Below are 19,570 nucleotides of genomic sequence, written 5' to 3' on the forward strand. Positions count from 1 at the left end.
CCGTGCCTCCACAGCCCAGTCTGCCACCCTGGAATCGGCGGAAGACACGGGCATGGGCACAGGTACCCGCGGATGCTGACCATAGTTAAGGAGGAATGGGGTCTGTCCAGTGGAGTCAGCTACAGCATTGTTAAGAGCAAACTCCGCCCACGGTAGCAAAGATGCCCAGTCATCTTGTTTAGCAGAGACAAAATGTCGCAGATATGTGACCAAGGTCTGGTTGGCTCTCTCCACCAACCCATTCGTCTCGGGATGATATGCCGAAGAGAGATTCAACTCGATACTGAGAAGGCAACAAAGCTCTCTCCAGAACCGAGACGCAAACTGGGGACCCCGGTCACTGACAATTTTGTCTGGCATACCGTGAAGACGGAAGATGTGTTTAACAAACAATGCTGCCAAGGCCCGTGCAGAAGGTAGCCGGGGAAGCGGCACCAAATGCACCATTTTAGAAAAATGGTCGGTGATAACCCAAATGACAGTACAGCCACGTGACTTGGGCAAACCCACCACAAAGTCCATCCCGACCATCTCCCAGGGCCTGTCTGCCACCGGCAGAGGGTATAACAACCCAGCTGGCCGTTGACGGAGAGACTTATTTTTGGCACAAGAGACACATGCCCGAACGTAGTCTCCAACGTCACGAACCATATGTGGCCACCAATACATTCTCGCCAACAACTCAGATGTCCTCTTTGCCCCAAAGTGTCCACCCACTCTGGACGAATGAGCCCACGAGAGAACCTCCGGACGCAAATTGATGGGGACAAAAGTCTTGCCCAGAGGCACAGACTCAAGCAAAACCGGAGCTACGGTTCTCAGACTCTCTGAAGGGACAATGAGCCGAGGCTCGTCCTCCTCCTCCACAGTTGACACCAGGGAGCGAGAGAGAGCGTCAGCACGAATGTTCTTCTCCCCGGCGAGATAATGTAGAGTGAAGTGGAACCGGGAGAAAAACAAGGACCATCTGGCCTGACGAGAATTCAGCCGCTGGGCTGTCTGTAAATAGACCAAATTCTTGTGGTCCGTGAAGACTTGGAATGGGAACCGAGCACCCTCCAAGAGATGTCTCCATTCCGAAAAGGCCAACTTCATTGCCAGCAACTCCCTATCCCCGATGGAGTAATTTCTCTCCGCTGGTGAGAAGGTTTTTGAGAAGAAGAAGCATGGATGCTTCCGACCTTGAGCATCCTTTTGATAGAGGACTGCTCCTGCACCAACGGAAGAGGCATCCACCTCCATTAGGAATGGCTTATCCACATCGGGACGATGTAAGATGGGAGCGCTAGCAAAGTGGGACTTAATAGAAGTGAAGGCCTTGGAGACCTCTTCGGACCACGATTTAGGATTCGCTCCCTTCTTGGTGAGGGATACCAAGGGAGCTACCAGGGTTGAGAAGTGGGGGATGAACTGACGATAGTAATTTATGAACCCCATAAAGTGCTGCACCGCTTTCAGAGAATGGGGTTCCTGCCAGTCCATCACTGCCTGTAGTTTGGCAGGATCCATAGCCAATCCCTGGGCCGAGATGATGTAGCCCAGGAAAGGTAAAGACTCCTGCTCAAACATACACTTCTCCAATTTGGCATAGAGGAAGTTTGCCCGTAGGAGGTCGAAGACTTTGCAAACATCTCTCCGGTGGGAGTCAATATCTGGAGAGTAGATGAGAATATCATCCAGATAGACTACGACCGAGGTGGAAAGCATATCCCGGAAGATATCGTTCACAAAGTCTTGGAAAACAGCTGGGGCATTACAGAGCCCGAAGGGCATCACCAGATATTCATAGTGCCCATCCCTGGTGTTAAAGGCCGTCTTCCATTCGTCCCCCTCACGGATGCGAATCAGGTTGTAAGCACCCCGCAAATCTAATTTAGTAAATACCCTTGCTCCCCGAAGTCTATCGAATAACTCAGATATCAAGGGCAAAGGATACTTATTCTTAACGGTGATGGCGTTAAGACCCCTGTAGTCTATGCATGGGCGCAATTCCCCATTCTTCTTCTGCACGAAGAAGAACCCTGCCCCAGCAGGTGACACTGACTTCCTAATGAATCCTCTTGCCAGATTTTCCTGGATGTACTGTGACATTGCCTCCGTCTCCGGGAGAGATAGCGGATAAACTCGACCCCGGGGAGGCTCAGCACCAGGCAAGAGATCAATAGGACATTCATAGGGGCGATGAGGCGGAAGGACCTCCGCCGCCTTTTTGGAGAACACGTCTGCATAAGACCAATACTGCTTGGGGAGAGAGGATAGATCTGCGGGTACCTCAGTAGTAGCAACCTGAACGCACTCCCTCTGACACCTACCCCCACAAGATTCACCCTAACCCAGAATTCTGCCTGAGGACCACTCGATATGAGGAGAGTGGTACCGTAGCCAAGGTATTCCCAACAGGACCTCATCAATTCCTTCCGGAATGACGAGCAGAGAAATTATCTCCTGATGAGATGGCGACATGGACAGAGTAAAAGGGATGGTCTGGTGTGTTATCTGTGAGGGCAATGTCGACCCATTCACCACTCGCACCGTTACTGGTTGAGCAAGCATAACCAGGGGTATTGCGTGACGTTGGGCAAAGGCAGAAGACATAAAATTGCCCTCCGCCCCAGAATCCACGCAGAGCTTTACCGAGTGGGAGAATGAGCCAATAGTAATTGTCCCCTTAAAGGACAACTTAGAGGCAAACGTCGCCGTGTCTAGTGTACCTCCACCTACTACCACTAGACGCTGACGTTTCCTCGACCGCTGAGGACATCTGGTGGCTAGATGTCCTGACTGCTGGCAAACATGACAGACCCTGAGTGCACAAGCCGTCCGGGACTTAGATCCTGCTTGTGACACTTCCCTGGCCTCATGTGACTCAGGAACCAGGACCGGAAATTCCAGAGGTTTGGCGAAAGTAGGAGCCAGCCGAAACCTCTGCCTACAGTGGGCTCGCTCTAACCTCCGCTAGTTAAAACGGAGGCCAATTCGAGTGGAGACAGTTATTAACTCCTCCAGTGTGGCAGGAATCTCCCTAGTGGCCAGAGCGTCCTTTACGTGGTCAGCCAAGCCCCTCCAAAATATGGGGATAAGAGCTTTATCCGACCAATCCAGCTCAGATGCTAAGGTGCGGAATTGGACGGCAAAATGACTGACCAAGGACTCACCCTGAGTTAATGCCAGCAATTGGAGCGCAGTATCATGGGTGACTTGAGGTCCTAAAAAGACCTGTTTCAAAGCACTCAGAAACAGCGGAGCACTCTGCACCACATGATCGCCACGCTCCCACAGCGGCGTAACCCATTCCAACGCCCTGTCCGACAATAGAGACAGAATAAATCCCACCTTAGCCCGCTCTGTGGGAAAACGTGTAGCCAGGAGCTCGAGGTGAATAGAGCACTGACTCACAAATCCCCTACAAAACTTGCTATCACCAGAAAATTTTTCTGGCAGCGGGAGGCGAGATAATGTCGGAACAGGGGTGGCAATGGACATAGTAGCTGCAGCCACGCTGGCAGCCTGTACAGCTACTGCAGTAACATCCACAGCTGAGGTCGCGCTCTCGAGAGCCGCCAACCTACCCTCCAGCTGCTGGATATGCCGCAGAGATTGCTGTTTGTCTGTCATCACTAGCCAGACCCTGGCGATAGTGTAATGTTAGGACTGGCGGAACGCACCAAGAGAGATGATATAGATGCGTTCGCAGTCCGGGGTCCACCGTGCAGGTGAAACCTGCTGCTAGGAAATGACAGACAATATGGCGGTATTCAAAAGTATACACGCGTGGGTTAAACCTCACCCAGCGTGAAGAAAGCGATCCTGTTGCGTCACAGGACCGCGGTACCGCACATAGAGCGCGAGCAAGTGGTCAGCGAACTAAACCCCAACAGGGATTGTAGTCCGATTAGACCCTTGCTGGCACTACACCGCTACTGGGTGTGAAAGGAATTATATAATTAAGGCACCGAAGTGCAAACTGTGCCGTGCTGGCAGGCACCACTAAGCACCCAGACGTGGGTCAGGAAGCGCACACTGGCGCGTGGCACCGCACTGGCGGTCACAGCAGTAGACGCTGACACGTGTGTGACACGTTGAGTGATAAGTCGGGCGCTAGATAGCAGCCATACTCCATACGCGAACAATCATACAATAGGGTAGGGGTATTTAAAGAACGACTTGCACTCACAACAAACACACGTATTAAATTGTACACTAGCGCATGGCCGTGCGGTCATGCGCAGTTTATATAGTTGCAGGACAGGAAGCGGCCACAGAAACTTTGCCCTTCCAAGACCTGCCAAGAGGACCAATAGAATGCGCTGCAGAGTCTGAGCACATGACCCTCGATCTCCAACGGGAGATCTTGCCCTGGGCATGCTCAGTGTGCGCAGACAAGGACTTAGTCCCAGAGAAGTCCACTCGCTGCTGACCAGTATAGGCTTTACAGGCAGAAGCTGGAGAAGCAGCAGTAACTCTTCTCACAGAGTCAGACTGAGCGAGATGCTGGGATCGACGTCCCTGCTGAGCAGGCTCCACTGCGGCTGGAGGAGAATGGGAGACCGCAGCGGAGACGGATCGAGATTCCCCCTGTGCAGCAGAGGAAACTCGACTCCTAACACGGAGTCAGCGACTTTGTGCTCCATCACAACTCTTAACAGTATGGGTGTCTTGAGAACACCGATTCTGTGAACAACATAACAGACAAGGCAGCCCATGACCAGACAGTCCCTTCTGGCATTTGGTAGAATTGCCAGATAGCCAGTCTGACCCTATTCCCAGTCCAGTGACATGCACAGGAAACTTTCCAGTAGATACTTTTTTGGCACCCACTAGATTTGCCAACTCTTCTTGAAGTCCTAGAAGTTTTCCCCCTTTTTTTAGGAGCCTCTCTTTGGGATAGTTGGCAAATGTTGTGTCTTCTCATGTAGTCAAAGGGCATTTAGGCCCCTCAAGGACCTTTCATTTGCTTATCATGTTTTTTTAACTTAATTATGCCTTCATTTCCATTGACATCCAAAGTTGTTGTTTTTTTTAATAAGATTTCTGCCAGGTAATTATTAAAAAATTATTAAAAATAGTACCAGTCCAGATATCAGCACTCCATTAAGACTTTTATTTTAGTGCCAACCCCACTTTTCGTTCAATGCCCCCACTTTTACATAATGCATATTTACAAACTACATGCTTGTTTCTTCTGGAACCGTTTTCTACCTGAGGCTAATTTTTTTTTGTTTGGTTCTTTTAAGGCTCATGAGGCCGAAGATGATGCCAGGATGAACCCCGACCTCAACGATAGACTCAAACAACTGGATAAAGAAGTTTCTTATTACAGAGAGGAGTGCGGCAAAGCACAGGCTGAGGTGGACAGGCTCTTACAGATTCTGAAAGAGGTGGAAAATGAGAAAAATGACAAAGACAAGCAGATAGCTGAGCTAGAAAGGTATATTTTCCTTCTATGACATTTTTCTGCCTAGCCCAACACCGGTTTTGTCTGACTTTTTGACTTGTACTTAGGCCTTTTCAGATGAGTCAATTATCAGCAATGCTCATTCCCATCTGTAGGCCCTTCTAAACAGGCCGTCAATCACTCAACAAAAAAGCAAACTACTAGTTTATCCGTTTTATTGATTTTTTTTAAGCCCGCTAAAGAATTCAGCATTATCGGCAGCACATCGATCCATGCAAAAAGAGGATGTGCTGCCGTTAAAATAATACTCTGTACACAAAAAAATCTTACGAATGATCTAATATGAATGTGCTCATAGGATGATTATTGCCCTGTCTAAACAGCCAAGAAAATGACCATCGATCGATTTGCATAGTCAAATGGTGGCCGGCTAATGACCTGAATCGGCCCATGTAAATGGGGCATTACTTCAAAGAACTTGCCATAACTGATAAGAAATCCTCTAATTGCCCCCAAAAAGTAGAACCTTCAAATGACTCATAATTGTGCAAATTGCCTCTTTAGAGAAAAAGAGGACTTGAACTCTATAGCGCCACCAGTTGGAAGCAGCGATCCTACAAGTCACAATCAACCCTTTAACGAGTCTTGCGATATGACTTAGGATAAAGGCCAAATCAGTATCTCAATTCGCAGACACGGTGTTTTGAGCGAGCATTGCATGGCGCATAAGCGTCCTTACCTTGACAAGCCAGAGCTGGTATGTCACTCTCCAAAAGGAGAAACCTTACCCCTTAAACCTCTTTCATATTTGGACTTTTTTGGGTTTACAGTAGTATAATCATTTGTTCCATCTCTTTACGTAAAAATAATAATAAAAAACCTCCATAGAACATATAAATGGTTATAACTAATTTAAGGTTGGGTCTACGCAGTGACTTTGGCTGTGGCACCTGTTGTGTGGCCATAGATTGCTGTGTGCCACTGCTACATTACAACCCCTAGAGAACTGCGACTATAACAAGCAAATCACATAAAGTTCAACCGCCAAAGTCGCCATGTCGTCCTAACCCAATGATTACTTCAAGTTCAAAACTTTTTAAAAAAGTTCTCAAACTTATAAAGTCTAGAGACAGATTTAGGCCTCCAAACTGCCACCAGTATTCTTCAGAGCCATATTCCTTAATTTTAATCATGTATGATGCTCCAAAATCGGCCTATGAGTGGCAAAAACCTTTATATCGCCTCTCGTGATGCGCTAAATAGCCAGGACTAGTCTGTCAGGGCATATATTCATCCAGACGGGTTCTACCTCGGGTGATGTAATCCCACTCATTTGGCTTGAATGATATTTCTTTTTTTGGCCCCCTGTCATAGCTTCAGTACAGGGCACTTGTTACAATACTAGTGGAGCAAAGCTGGAATCCAATGGCTGGAGGAGCACGAGCAGGGAACAGCAAGTGGTAGTAGATGTCCTTTGATGTAGTAATAGGAGTTGTAGAAAACATTCCAGAGAGGAGTGGGAACAGTCTAGGTAAGACGGTTCTCATGAGCTGGAGACTGAAACAAGACTAAGACTATTTTCATACGTTCAGTATTTGGTCAGTATTCTACATCATTATTTGTAAGCCAAAACCAGGAGAGGTACAATCAGAGGAAAAGTAAAACAGAAACACGTCACCACTTCTGTATTTATCACCCACTCCTGGTTTTGGCTCACAGCTACTGGTGTAAAATACTGACCAAATACTAAACGTGTGAAGGTGGCCTAACAGATAAACAATACTCAAGCAGTGATTGAGTGATCCATGTGGCTTTTAGTAGGCCCAAACAGGAAACAAGAAGGCTTCCACAGGTTCAGAATCTGCCATCTTGGTAAAGGGCGATTTCAGAAACACAACAGCAGCCTCCAGTGGTAAGGGGTGGAAATGCAGCACAATTATCAAGGTGAATAATAGCAGCCACTAGTTGTCAATCCACAGAAGGACATCAGAATCCTGACAGCACTGCACGCTTGTGTGAGATCTCCTGTACAAAAACTATGATAGGGGGACAGTCAGGACTAGTCTGCGTGGATGGAAGCCCCGCTGTACTGGTCCTGGCAGATTAGCATATTTTGAGATTATAAAAAGTGTTTTTGCCGCTCGTGCCTGATACATACTGGTGGCAGAATGGGAGCATTAGGAAACCCACCAGGTTAAATCAGTAATATATATTCGTCCAATAAATGTGATCTTATCATGTGAAATGATGATGTTCTAAAACATCTCTAAAGTAGGAAACAGTAAATATTAGATGGAGAGTAAAGGGAAACTGCAGTAGTATCACTTCCCCAGTGTGCTGTACTGTGCTACACTGTGCTGTACTGTGCTGTGCAGTGATACACTTTGCTGTGCAGTGTTGTAGTGTGTTGAACTGTGCTGTGACTGTGCTACTGTGCTGTGCTGTGCAGTGTTGTACTGTACTGTATTGTACTGTGCCGTGCAGTGTTGTACTGTGTTGAACTGTGTCGAACTGTGCTGTACTGTGCTGTGCAGTGTTGTACTGTACTGTACTGTGCCGTGCAGTGTTGTACTGTGCTACACTGTGCTGTGCAGTGTTGTACTGTGTTGAACTGTGCTGTACTGTGCTGTGCAGTGTTGTACTGTATTGTACTGTGCTGTGCAGTGTTGTACTGTGCTACACTGTGCTGTGCAGTGTTGTACTGTATTGTGCTGTGCTGTGCAGTGTTGTACTGTGTTGAACTGTGCTGCACTGTGCTGTAATGTGCTGTGCAGTGTTGTACTGTGCCGTGCAGTGTTGTACTGTGTTGTACTGTGCTGTACTGTGCTACACTGTGCTGTGCTGTGCTGTGAGAGGGGAGAGGGAGTCCATGTTACAGTCTCTGGATAGCTAAGCCTACAGGAGAGACTTATACTATGAAAGGGGAGCAGTGCAACACCAGAGAGATCACATCAACCCTACAAAAAAGCAGCGTAGGTAAGGAAAAAGACCCAAAATATGTAGGTACATGAGGAGTGACTGTGGTTATTTTTTTTTTCTTAAGTGAAATAATAATACCCTAGTCCTACCTTTTGGATATAATTTTTATCTCAAAGTTAAAGCTACTAAAATTACATTATTTTTCCTGCAAGCTGCTTTAGAGAACCCAACTTTATTTTTCATAATTTTAAGGCAAGCGAATAAGTAAATTTCAACCTGCAGTGTGGGACGCCATGCAGAAATAACATATGGAACTTAAAATAGTGACTAATAAATACATTATTCATTGCTGTAAATGGCGTGACGCGTCACCAGGGACCATGTAGAATCCATGTCTGGAAAATTACACATTACAACTTTCAAAACCGTCAATTTGGAAGTGAGTCCCATAACATCCCAGTCTATATGGAGTCACCTTTAACATGTACATGAGGTATGCAGATACAGCTGCCAACACAGCAGATGACTTTTCTTGAAACTCCTCCTAATTTTTCCTTTTTTTTTTAATTTCCCTCTATATCACTATTTTTTTTTTCTTGTCCCATTTTCAGCTGACATGGAAGGAACTCCCTCTGCGATAATAAGTTGAGGTCAAGAGGAAGTAGATTCCAAGAAGTGTCCCTATAGGTGTGAATGGTGTGAGTTTAGCACCTCGGTATATGATGTGTTAGCAGGGTAAACTTGGCTATCAGGTTCATTCTAATATGTCTGGTCCCTTCACAACGGCCATGATACATTTTTATGGCATTTGTGCTGTTGAAAGAGGAAATATCACACAAGACCATAAACACATAAGACTTTTTCAAATTACAAGCTCTCTCCATCTGGAGAGAAAAGATCTGAACATATTCTATTCAGGTTGATTTTTTTTATATTACTTTTTCTTATTCTTGCGAGATGTCAGGTTAAACTTAGTGTTATAGTTGTTAAAGGGGTATTCCCGTCTCCAAGATCCTATCCCAATATGGAGTAGGTATAATTATAATAATATTAGCAAATACCTCCAATTAGAAATCTAGTATAGTTCTTCTAATGTATTATGTGAATCACTACCCATTTGTGCCCATGATATAGCTGCACCTGGGGGCCCCCAATATCAGATTTGCTCTTATGTGCCCCCGATATCAGAACTGCACCTGTTTGCCCTCAATATCAGAACTGTCCCTGTGTACTCCTGATATCAAAACTTCACCTATATACCCCCCAATATTAGAAGTGCCCATGATATATCTGCACCTGGGGGCCACCAATATCAGATTTGCCTCTGTGTCCCATCGAAACCAGAACTGCACCTGTGTGCCCTCAATATCAGAACTGTCCCTGTGTACTCTCGATATCAGAATGTCACCTATGTGCCCCCCAATATTAGAACTGCCCATGTGTGCCCATGATATATCTGCACCTGGGGGCCACCAATATCAGATTTGCCTCTGTGTCCCATCGAAACCAGAACTGCACCTGTGTGCCCTCAATATCAGAACTGTCCCTGTGTACTCTCGATATCAGAATGTCACCTATGTACCCCCCAATATTAGAAGTGCCTATGATATATCTGCACCTGGGGGCCACCAATATCAGATTTGCCCCTATCTGCCTCAAAACCAGAACTGCACCTTTGTGCCCTCAATATCAGAACTGTCCCTGTGTACTCTCGATATCAGAATGTCACCTATGTACCCCCCAATATTAGAAGTGCCTATGATATATCTGCACCTGGGGGCCACCAATATCAGATTTGCCACTATGTGCCTCAAAACCAGAACTGCACCTTTGTGCTCTCAATATCAGAACTGTCCCTGTGTACTCTCGATATCAGAATGTCACCTATGTACCCCCCAATATTAGAAGTGCCTATGATATATCTGCACCTGGGGGCCACCAATATCAGATTTGCCACTATGTGCCTCAAAACCAGAACTGCACCTTTGTGCTCTCAATATCAGAACTGTCCCTGTGTACTCTCGATATCAGAATGTCACCTATGTACCCCCCAATATTAGAACTGCCCATCATATATCTGCACCTGGGGGCCACCAATATCAGATTTGCCCCTATGTGCCCTCAAAACCAGAACTGCGCCTTTGTGCCCTCAATATCAGAACTGCCCCATATATTAGAACTGCACCTGACAGGGGTTTTCTGAAACCGGAAAACCCATTTTAGGATGCCCCATTTTCCTTTAGAGCATGGCCCCTTATCATATTGGCAGATCTAGGTGTGCAGGTCAATAGACATTTCTCTGTACTGTTCATTTATTTATTTGATTTCCCTTTATATAATTTTTTTTAAACTGAATAACCCCCAACTTTTATTTTCCTTTTAGTATGTTCAGTGTGAGATATTGAGCATCACACTTGTTGATAGTGTGGGGGATTTCATTCTTGGGAGACCTATGATCACCGATTAGGCTATGTTTACATCTGCATTGGAGATTATGGTGCAGATTTGATCAAAAATGCCAGCTAAAATTTGATTTGTCATAAAATTTTGAACGGAGGAGCAGTTGATTTTTGTCATGTGCGAAGGCCAGAATTTTTGTTATTTCTATTTTTCATTCACTAAAAATGGAAATTGGATTTGAAGCAGGATGAACTCCACGTTGATCAATATTTCCTATTTCCTTTTAAGTAAAAAATAGTTACAGGCTGGTGCAAACTTCACCAAATTTCCCCCCTCGTGAGATAGCATTGAGACTCTGCTAAAGGACGATGCTGTATTCTAGACTAATAGAAGATATCCATTATTCCTCCAAGTTTTATTCTGCCGATTGGTAACATCATCATTCACGTAAATGTAAATGTTGAATCAAATTCTAATATATTTTCAGACTGCGCATTTGTGCTCCATCGCGGTATCCTAATAATGGATGTCTGTTTATTTCATGTGTTCTCTTTATAATTTGGATTTTTCAGCTATGGGTGAGTACAGTATCACGTCTGATATCTCTCTTGCTTTCTGTGCACGCGTAGGATACGGCTAGATAGTCATATCGAATTCTTAAAGCATGGTGATATTTTGGTTTGCTTTCGAAAGTAGCTTTGAAAATTACTTGTTTTGAAAAATCTTCCAAATCCTGACAAAATGTATTTTCTCAAATTTTTAATTTTCATTTACTTGGGGGATTTTTCCTAAACACAATTTTTTTTTCCCAAGTTATTTTTTTTCCTAATCCTAATTCACGTAAACTATTATTCTTGTCATTCCCATAGTCAGACATGGCACATATAATGGCGCCAAATAAATGCACTTATCAATTTGCACGCCTAGTTATTACGTGCCTTTTTCCAGTGCTATAGTGTTTCTACTCTTATTTAACCCTGCTGTTGTCTTCGGTCAAAAACGACTGACCTTGCACTTCAATATTCTTTAAAATATTCAAGATGCAGCTCTGAAACCCGTGACCGACCGACCCATCCTCATTTAAGTCAATCAACCCCAAGTTTCAGAACCGCATCTTGAACACGCCAAAAAATACCAAAGTTCAAAATCGGTCTCCCCAGACCGAAGACAACAGCAGGGTTAAGAAGTAATCCCTTTGGCCGGGTATCTCTCATCTTATCTCTGCTTTGCTGCAGTGTAAAAACACAAGGGGATTGTATTATTCTTCACTTCTATAACTGCGGGCTTTGGAAGAAATATGTTATGGCTTGTTGTGAGCAACCGAATGCTTTCATGTTTATTGTGCATGTGATACAAATGGATAAAAAATTATAAAAGCCTTATGGGTATGCCTGTCTCCGGACATTGGGGTAAAGAAAGGCTGCCATGTTGATTTTTATCACCCAATCCTTCTGTGGTCAGAGGAGATAAACCGGCACCAGAAGTATCTATCAGAAGCTTACTGCATCCCCCCTATTGAGAATACATGTATGATCAGCTGAATTGAGCATGCATGCCTGCTTTTAATAAAAAACACTTAGTATAGATCAGGAGTCGACGCATGCAGAAGAAGGCACCGTGTAAGAACAAACTTGGCCCTTCATAGTCCAAGAGCTCATCATAATGTACAATTCCACATGAAGGTAGAAGTGGCCCTCTTACCTCTTGGGGCACATACTATACCAATGGTATATCCTACCATGAAACTAAAAGTTCTTTTTCATCAAAGCTTTTTTTTTTACCAGATCATCAGGACTGGTGAGAAAATTGCCAGTCTTGATGAATTGCCCCTTTAGACTCCAGATCTAGTGCGACCTGTGCCATCACACTTCCATGTTCCTCATCCAACCGCCTACCCAACGACCTAGTTGACAAAGACCTGAGAGGGTCAAAACGTTGGAAACATTACCTTGATTGTCAATGACATTGATGCTAATGAATTATGGCACTATCTTTATACCGAACAAAATGAATATTCAATTGATTATGTCATACATGAGAGCCTGTAGTGAATCTTTTGCGTCTCCTAGGTTAGGTTCACAACATTTGTAGACATATTTTGAGTCTGGACTGTTTTACCGTGTCCTCTCGATCAATGATGCACATGTTATATAGTCCTAGACCACTTTGTCAAAACCACCCCAGGAGCTACAATAAAGCTAAAAGGGGCCTATTGAAAGTATATGTCTGAAATGAATGAAAGGTTCGAAGACTACCACCTATTAGGATAATGGGGGTCCCCTTTTCTTCCATTCACACCTGCTCTTATCCACAGTAGTTTATGCAAGTTGATGATGCAGTCATAGTCACATTGGCCAACTCTCCGCCACAGAAGAGCCAGAAGACCCCTATTCTGCCAATACCTGGTCTCGGGGATGGCCGCATAGTGCTTAATAGTACTCTTATGTCTGATATGGAAATACATTTGAATAGCTACTAGACAATTATAATTGTGACCAAATAATATGGAGACACACAGAATGGCACCGCATGCCACAAGTGAAACCATAAAGAACAGTATGCCCACACAGATACATATACATTATTATTATTATTTATTGTTATAGCGCCATTTATTCCATGGCCCTTTACATGTGAGGAGGGGTATACATAATAAACAAGTACAATAATCTTAAACAATACAACTCACAACTGGTACAGGAGGAGAGAGGACCCTGCCCGTGAAGGCTCACAATCTACAAGGGATGGGTGAGGATACAGTAGGTGAGGATAGAGCTGGTCATGCAGCGGTTTGGTCAATCGGTGGTTACTGCAGGTTATAGGCTTGTCGGAAGAGGTGGGTCTTCAGGCTCTTTTTGAAGGTTTCGATGGTAGGAGAGAGCCTGATGTGTTGTGGTAGAGAGTTCCAGAGTAGGGGTGAGACGCGAGAGAAATCTTGTATACGATTGTGGGAAGAAGAGATAAGAGGGGAGTAGAGAAGGAGGTCTTGTGAGGATCGGAGGTTGCGTGCAGGAAAGTACATCTGCCATTGATTCTTGTGAAACAAATAGGTATTACACTTACGTTAAGTCCTAAGGGATAAAGTTTCTCCTTAAGGAAACCGCCCAGTTTGCATATAGAGACTTATAGGCCATGCAAAGCTCCTTGGGAAATATGATTTGTAAATGGAAGAGAACAAGGCCTCCAATGTCACCTTTAGGAGAGAGTGCTCTTGGAAGTCAATATTGAGCCTTGCCACTTGGCTTAGCATATTGTTCCCCCGATCATGGTGCAAACCTACCTACCTTTTAAGGTGCATTTACATTGGCCGATTATCAGGACTAAACGTTCCAGATAATTGGTCAGTGTAAACTCTAAAAATGAACTTTTTTGGCATCACTTCTGCCTGTGCTGCCCAGAACAATAACACTTCATATTATTAATCATTCTGAGACCATCAGAAGTATAGTTGGCATGTCTTAACAGGCTATTAAACGACCTGTGATCAACAAACATACAGCCCACTGATGGTCATTAAGCAACTGCCATCGGCCTCTGTAAGTGAGCCCTTACTGATGGAAAAAAGCTGCCATCGGCCTCTGTAAGTGAGCCCTTACTGATGGAAAAAGCTGCCATCGGCCTCTGGAAGTGAGCCTTTACTGAGGGAAAAAGCTGCCATCGGCCTCTGGAAGTGAGCCCATACTGAGGGAAAAAGCTGCCATCGGCCTCTGGAAGTGAGCCCTTACTGAGGGAAAAAGCTGCCATCGGCCTCTGGAAGTGAGCCCTTACTGATGGAAAAAGCTGCCATCGGCCTCTGGAAGTGAGCCCTTACTGATGGAAAAAGCTGCCATCGGCCTCTAGAAGTGAGCCCTTACTGATGGAAAAAGCTGCCATCGGCCTCTGGAAGTGAGCCCTTACTGATGGAAAAAGCTGCCATCGGCCTCTGGAAGTGAGCCCTTACTGATGGAAAAAGCTGCCATCGGCCTCTAGAAGTGAGCCCTTACTGATGGAAAAAGCTGCCATCGGCCTCTGGAAGTGTGCCTTTACTGATGGAAAAAGCTGCCATCGGCCTCTGGAAGTGAGCCTTTACTGATGGAAAAAGCTGCCATCGGCCTCTGGAAATGAGCCGTTACTGATGGAAAAAGCTGCCATCGGCCTCTGGAAGTGAGCCTTTACTGATGGATAAAGCTGCCATCGGCCTCTGGAAATGAGCCGTTACTGATGGAAAAAGCTGCCATCGGCCTCTGGAAGTGAGCCCTTACTGATGGAAAAAGCTGCCATCGGCCTCTGGAAGTGAACCTTTACTGATGGAAAAAGCTGCCATCGGCTTCTGGAAGTGAGCCCTTACTGATGGAAAAATCTGCCATCGGCCTCTGGAAGTGAGCCCTTACTGATGGAAAAAGCTGCCATCGGCCTCTGGAAGTGAGCCTTTACTGATGGAAAAAGCTGCCATCGGCTTCTGGAAGTGAGCCTTTACTGATGGAAAAAGCTGCCATCGGCCTCTGGAAGTGAGCCCTTACTGATGGAAAACGCTGCCATCGGCCTCTGGAAGTGTGCCCTTACTGATGGAAAAAGCTGCCATCGGCCTCTGGAAGTGAGCCTTTACTGATGGAAAAAGCTGCCATCGGCCTCTGGAAGTGAGCCTTTACTGATGGAAAAAGCTGCCATCGGCCTCTGGAAGTGAGCCCTTACTGATGGAAAAAGCTGCCATCAGCCTCTGGAAGTGAGCCTTTACTGATGGAAAAAGCTGCCATCGGCCTCTGGAAGTGAGCCCTTACTGATGGAAAAAGCTGCCATCGGTCTCTGGAAGTGAACCTTTACTGATGGAAAAAGCTGCCATCGGCCTCTGGAAGTGAGCCTTTACTGATGGAAAAAGCTGCCATCGGCCTCTGGAAGTGAGCCCTTACTGAGGGAAAAAGCTGCCATCGGCCTCTGGAAGTGAGCCTTTACTGAGGGAAAAAGCTGCCATCGGCCTCTGGAAGTGAGCCCTTACTGAGGGAAAAAGCTGCCATCGGCCTCTGGAAGTGAGCCCTTACTGAGGGAAAAGCTGCCATCGGCCTCTGGAAGTGAGCCTTTACTGATGGAATACTCTGCCATCGGCCTCTAGAAGTGAGCCCATACTGATGGAAAAAGTCCATTTTTGGGGGTTAGGAAGAAAGGCATTATCAATCATTACGGTATATACCTTTACATATAACTTAGAGAGATCTATTATCTCAACTATCTTAGGGTACTTTCACACTAGCGTTTTTTTAAATCCGTCACAATGCGTCGTTTTGCAGAAAAAACGCATCCTGCAAAAGTGCTTGCAGGATGCGTTTTTTCCCCATAGACTTCTATTGACGACGCATTTGCAACAGATAGGCACACTTCGCATCCGTCTTGCGACGGATGCGTCGTGCTTTGGCGGACCGTCGGGAGAAAAAACCCTACATGTAACGTTTTTTTCTCCCGACGGACCGCTTTTTCCGACCGCGCATGCGCGGCCGGAATTCCGCCCCCACCTCCCCGCACCTTACAATGGGGCAGCGGATGCGCCGGAAAAATGCATCCGCTGCCTCCATTGGGCAATGCAGCAAACGCTAGCGTCGGAATCTCTCCCCGACGCATTGCGACGGGGAGATTCCGACGCTAGTGTGAAAGAAGCCTTAAGATTGTAAACTTCCAAGGCTCATGTAATTATACTGTAAATATTTACTTTGGTCCTCTCTTCATTATGAACATTGGGTTCATCGTGTCACAGATCTTGAAGAATGGCTCTAGCCCTTGTAAGTTTACCAAATTTAGTTCTCCGCTGAGCATGATGGAGCATGTGGTGTGTAGATGAATTCTACCTGGGAATAATTAATAGCCCCCTTTACGTGTCGTGTGCAATCTGCCGTTACATTAGCTTTGAACTGCGCCTATTAAACAGGATACAAGTCTGCGCTGTACAATCCTCCCATTTGTTTTTGTCTTGTTGTATTTAAATTCACATCAAAGTTGTGTTTATGTGCGGAATGCATTCTTGGTCTGATTAAACACCTCTGCTGACAGCAATCTGGGGGAGAGATGGATAAGGTTATTTACTGCGTCTTTACACGGAAACCTATAGACGTTGTTGGCGGAGGGACGGGGATGTTGTATAAAACTTCCATTACAAGCCTTCCATAAACTCGCAGGATCCTTCATATTTTTTCTCTTTTTTTTCCCGCTTTGTACAAATATTCACAAGACGACATCGCCTTTGATGTTTTGTTAAGAATAATAGGATGATTGTATAAGTTGCCGGTACATATTTGCCATCTGAAAATTAATTCTAATTGCGCTAAATAGCAGAAATGATCTTAATTTGTTGTGTATGTTACCTTGAAGTTTGGATTTCCCAGAATTTCGCTAGGGACTAAACTGTTCATGATGTATGGATGTCTGTATTTTTGAGACAGATTAACTAATGATTTAGACTACAGCATTGATTTCACCCTTATCTCTGATTAATGGGTACCTAAGTACAAAGGCTATTGTTCTAAGGCAGTGGTGGTCACCATAAATGGCCACCATCAATGATGGCAAAGTAGAAGACTCTTCTGTTGCTCATCTTTGAAGAGCTTCTGCATCAACCAACTTTTCCTTTCACTGGTTTATTTGTGTTGATATAGTTGGAAAATTGAGACTATGCTAGACTTTGATCACCTCTTCTGCCTGAAAGAGGTTCAATTCAATATCAGATTTTTTTTTTTTTAAAGCCTGAGTTAGATGATCGAAGAAAGGACATGGACATGTGATGGCATAGTGGGAGATTTTGTGCATGTTCATTTCTCTTATGTGTCTGTACCTCGTAAAGTTGATTACAGCCATAGATAATACCTTTTTGGACTTCTTTTTCACTATATGAGTCTCTCCAACAATCATTCCACTAGAAAAACGTGGTGACTGGTACTTTAAAATAATGTATAAGGCAGTTTTCCCATCAGTTGTGATAAAGCCACCATGAACCTGAATATTCACCTTGTATAAGGTCTACTGGTCACCACTGCTCTACATAATGGCTGCAGCCAAAAGTGGACATTTTAGAAGACAACTTCGTTAATTTATGTAGTTTTATCTTATTCCACATAGTTTACAATGCTGTTGAATTTTGCACTGACTTTTTGTCATGTACAGTATAAAGGTACCTTCACATTAAGCGACGCTGCAGCGATACCGACAACAATCCGGATCGCTGCAGCGTTGCTGTTTGGTCGCTGGAGAGCTGTCACACAGACCGCTCTCCAGCGACCAACGATGCCGGTAACCAGGGTAAACATCGGGTAACTAAGCGCAGGGCCGCGCTTAGTAACCCGATGTTTACCCTGGTTACCATCCTAAAAGTAAAAAAAACAAACAGTACATACTTACCTACAGCCGTCTGTCCTCCAGCGCTGTGCTTCTCTGCACTCCTCCTGCACTGGCTGTGAGCACAGCGGCCGGAAAGCAGAGCGATGACGTCACCGCTCTGCTTTCCGGCTGACCGACGCTCACAGCCAGTGAGGAGGAGAGCAGAGCAAAGCGCCGGGGACAGACAGCGGTAGGTAAGTATGTACTGTTTGTTTTTTTTACTTTTAGGATGGTAACCAGGGTAAACATTGGGTTACTAAGCGCGGCCCTGCGCTTAGTTACCCGATGTTTACCCTGGTTACCAGTGAAGACATCGCTGGATCGGTGTCACACACGCCGATCCAGCGATGTCAGCAGGAGTCCAGCGATGAAATAAAGTTCTGGACTTTAAGGTACCTTCACACATAACGATATTGTTAACGATATCGTTGCATTTTGTGACGTAGCAACGATATCGTTAATAAAATCGTTATGTGTGACAGTGACCAACGATCAGGCCCCTGCTGGGAGATCGTTGGTCGCTGAACAAAGTCCAGAACTTTATTTCGTCGCTGGATCTCCCGTGGACATCGCTGGATCGGCGTGTGTGACACCGATCCAGCGATGTCTTCACTGGTAACCAGGGTAAACATCGGTAACTAAGCGCAGGGCCGCGCTTAGTAACCCGATGTTTACCCTGGTTACCATCCTAAAAGTAAAAAAAACAAACAGTACATACTTATCTAACGCTGTCTGTCAACCAGCGCTGTGCTCTGCTCTCCTCCTGCACTGACTGTGAGCGTTGGTCAGCCGGAAAGCAGAGCGGTGACGTCACTGCTCTGCTTTCCGGCCGCTGTGCTCACAGCCAGTGCAGGAGGAGAGCAGAGCACAGCGCTGGAGGACAGACGGCTGTAGGTAAGTATGTAGTGTTTGTTTTTTTTTACTTTTAGGATGGTAACCAGGGTAAACATCGGGTTACTAAGCACGGCCCTGCGCTTAGTTACCCGGTGTTTACCCTGGTTACCGGCATCGTTGGTCGCTGGAGAGCTGTCTGTGTGACAGCTCTCCAGCGACCAAACAGCGACGCTGCAGCGATCCGGATTGTTGTCGGTATCGCTGCAGCGTCGCTTAATGTGAAGGGGCCTTAATTCAGCGACCAACGATCTCCCAGCAGGGGCCTGATCGTTGGTCGCTGTCACACATAACGATTTCATTAACGATATCGTTGCTACGTCACAAAAAGCAACGATATCGTTAACAATATCGTTATGTGTGAAGGTACCTTTAGGCTTAACCCACAACTTGTCAGGGTGAAAAAGCATCACATAAAAGGCATTAACTATTAGATGAACTCTTTGCTGGACAAGATATGAAAAGACGTGTTTCAAACCATGTTATCAACAGATGGATCTTAATTTGCCTTGTAAAGATCAGCTTGGTAGATAAAATGGCAACTTCTATTGGCGGTGATGGCAGACTCATGAAAAGGCAAAAGACCGCCAATTGGGAGTTGAAGAGGAAAGGTCTTCATCAATTCAGGGT

The 19,570-nt window shown here is 45.4% G+C and overlaps 1 protein-coding gene across 2 annotated transcripts in view; it reads left to right on the forward strand.

Moving 5' to 3' along the window:
* Positions 1 to 19,570, forward strand: part of ERC2 (ELKS/RAB6-interacting/CAST family member 2) — a 1,140,662-nt gene that overhangs the window by 407,473 nt on the left and 713,619 nt on the right. For both annotated transcript variants that reach the window (XM_069736696.1, XM_069736695.1), the window contains one exon: positions 5,235 to 5,428. In XM_069736696.1, coding sequence (XP_069592797.1) covers positions 5,235 to 5,428 — 194 coding nt within the window. The remainder of the gene's footprint in view (positions 1 to 5,234; positions 5,429 to 19,570) is intronic.

Source organism: Ranitomeya imitator, chromosome 8 (assembly GCF_032444005.1).
Source record: "Ranitomeya imitator isolate aRanImi1 chromosome 8, aRanImi1.pri, whole genome shotgun sequence".
NCBI classification, from domain to species: Eukaryota; Metazoa; Chordata; class Amphibia; order Anura; family Dendrobatidae; genus Ranitomeya; species Ranitomeya imitator.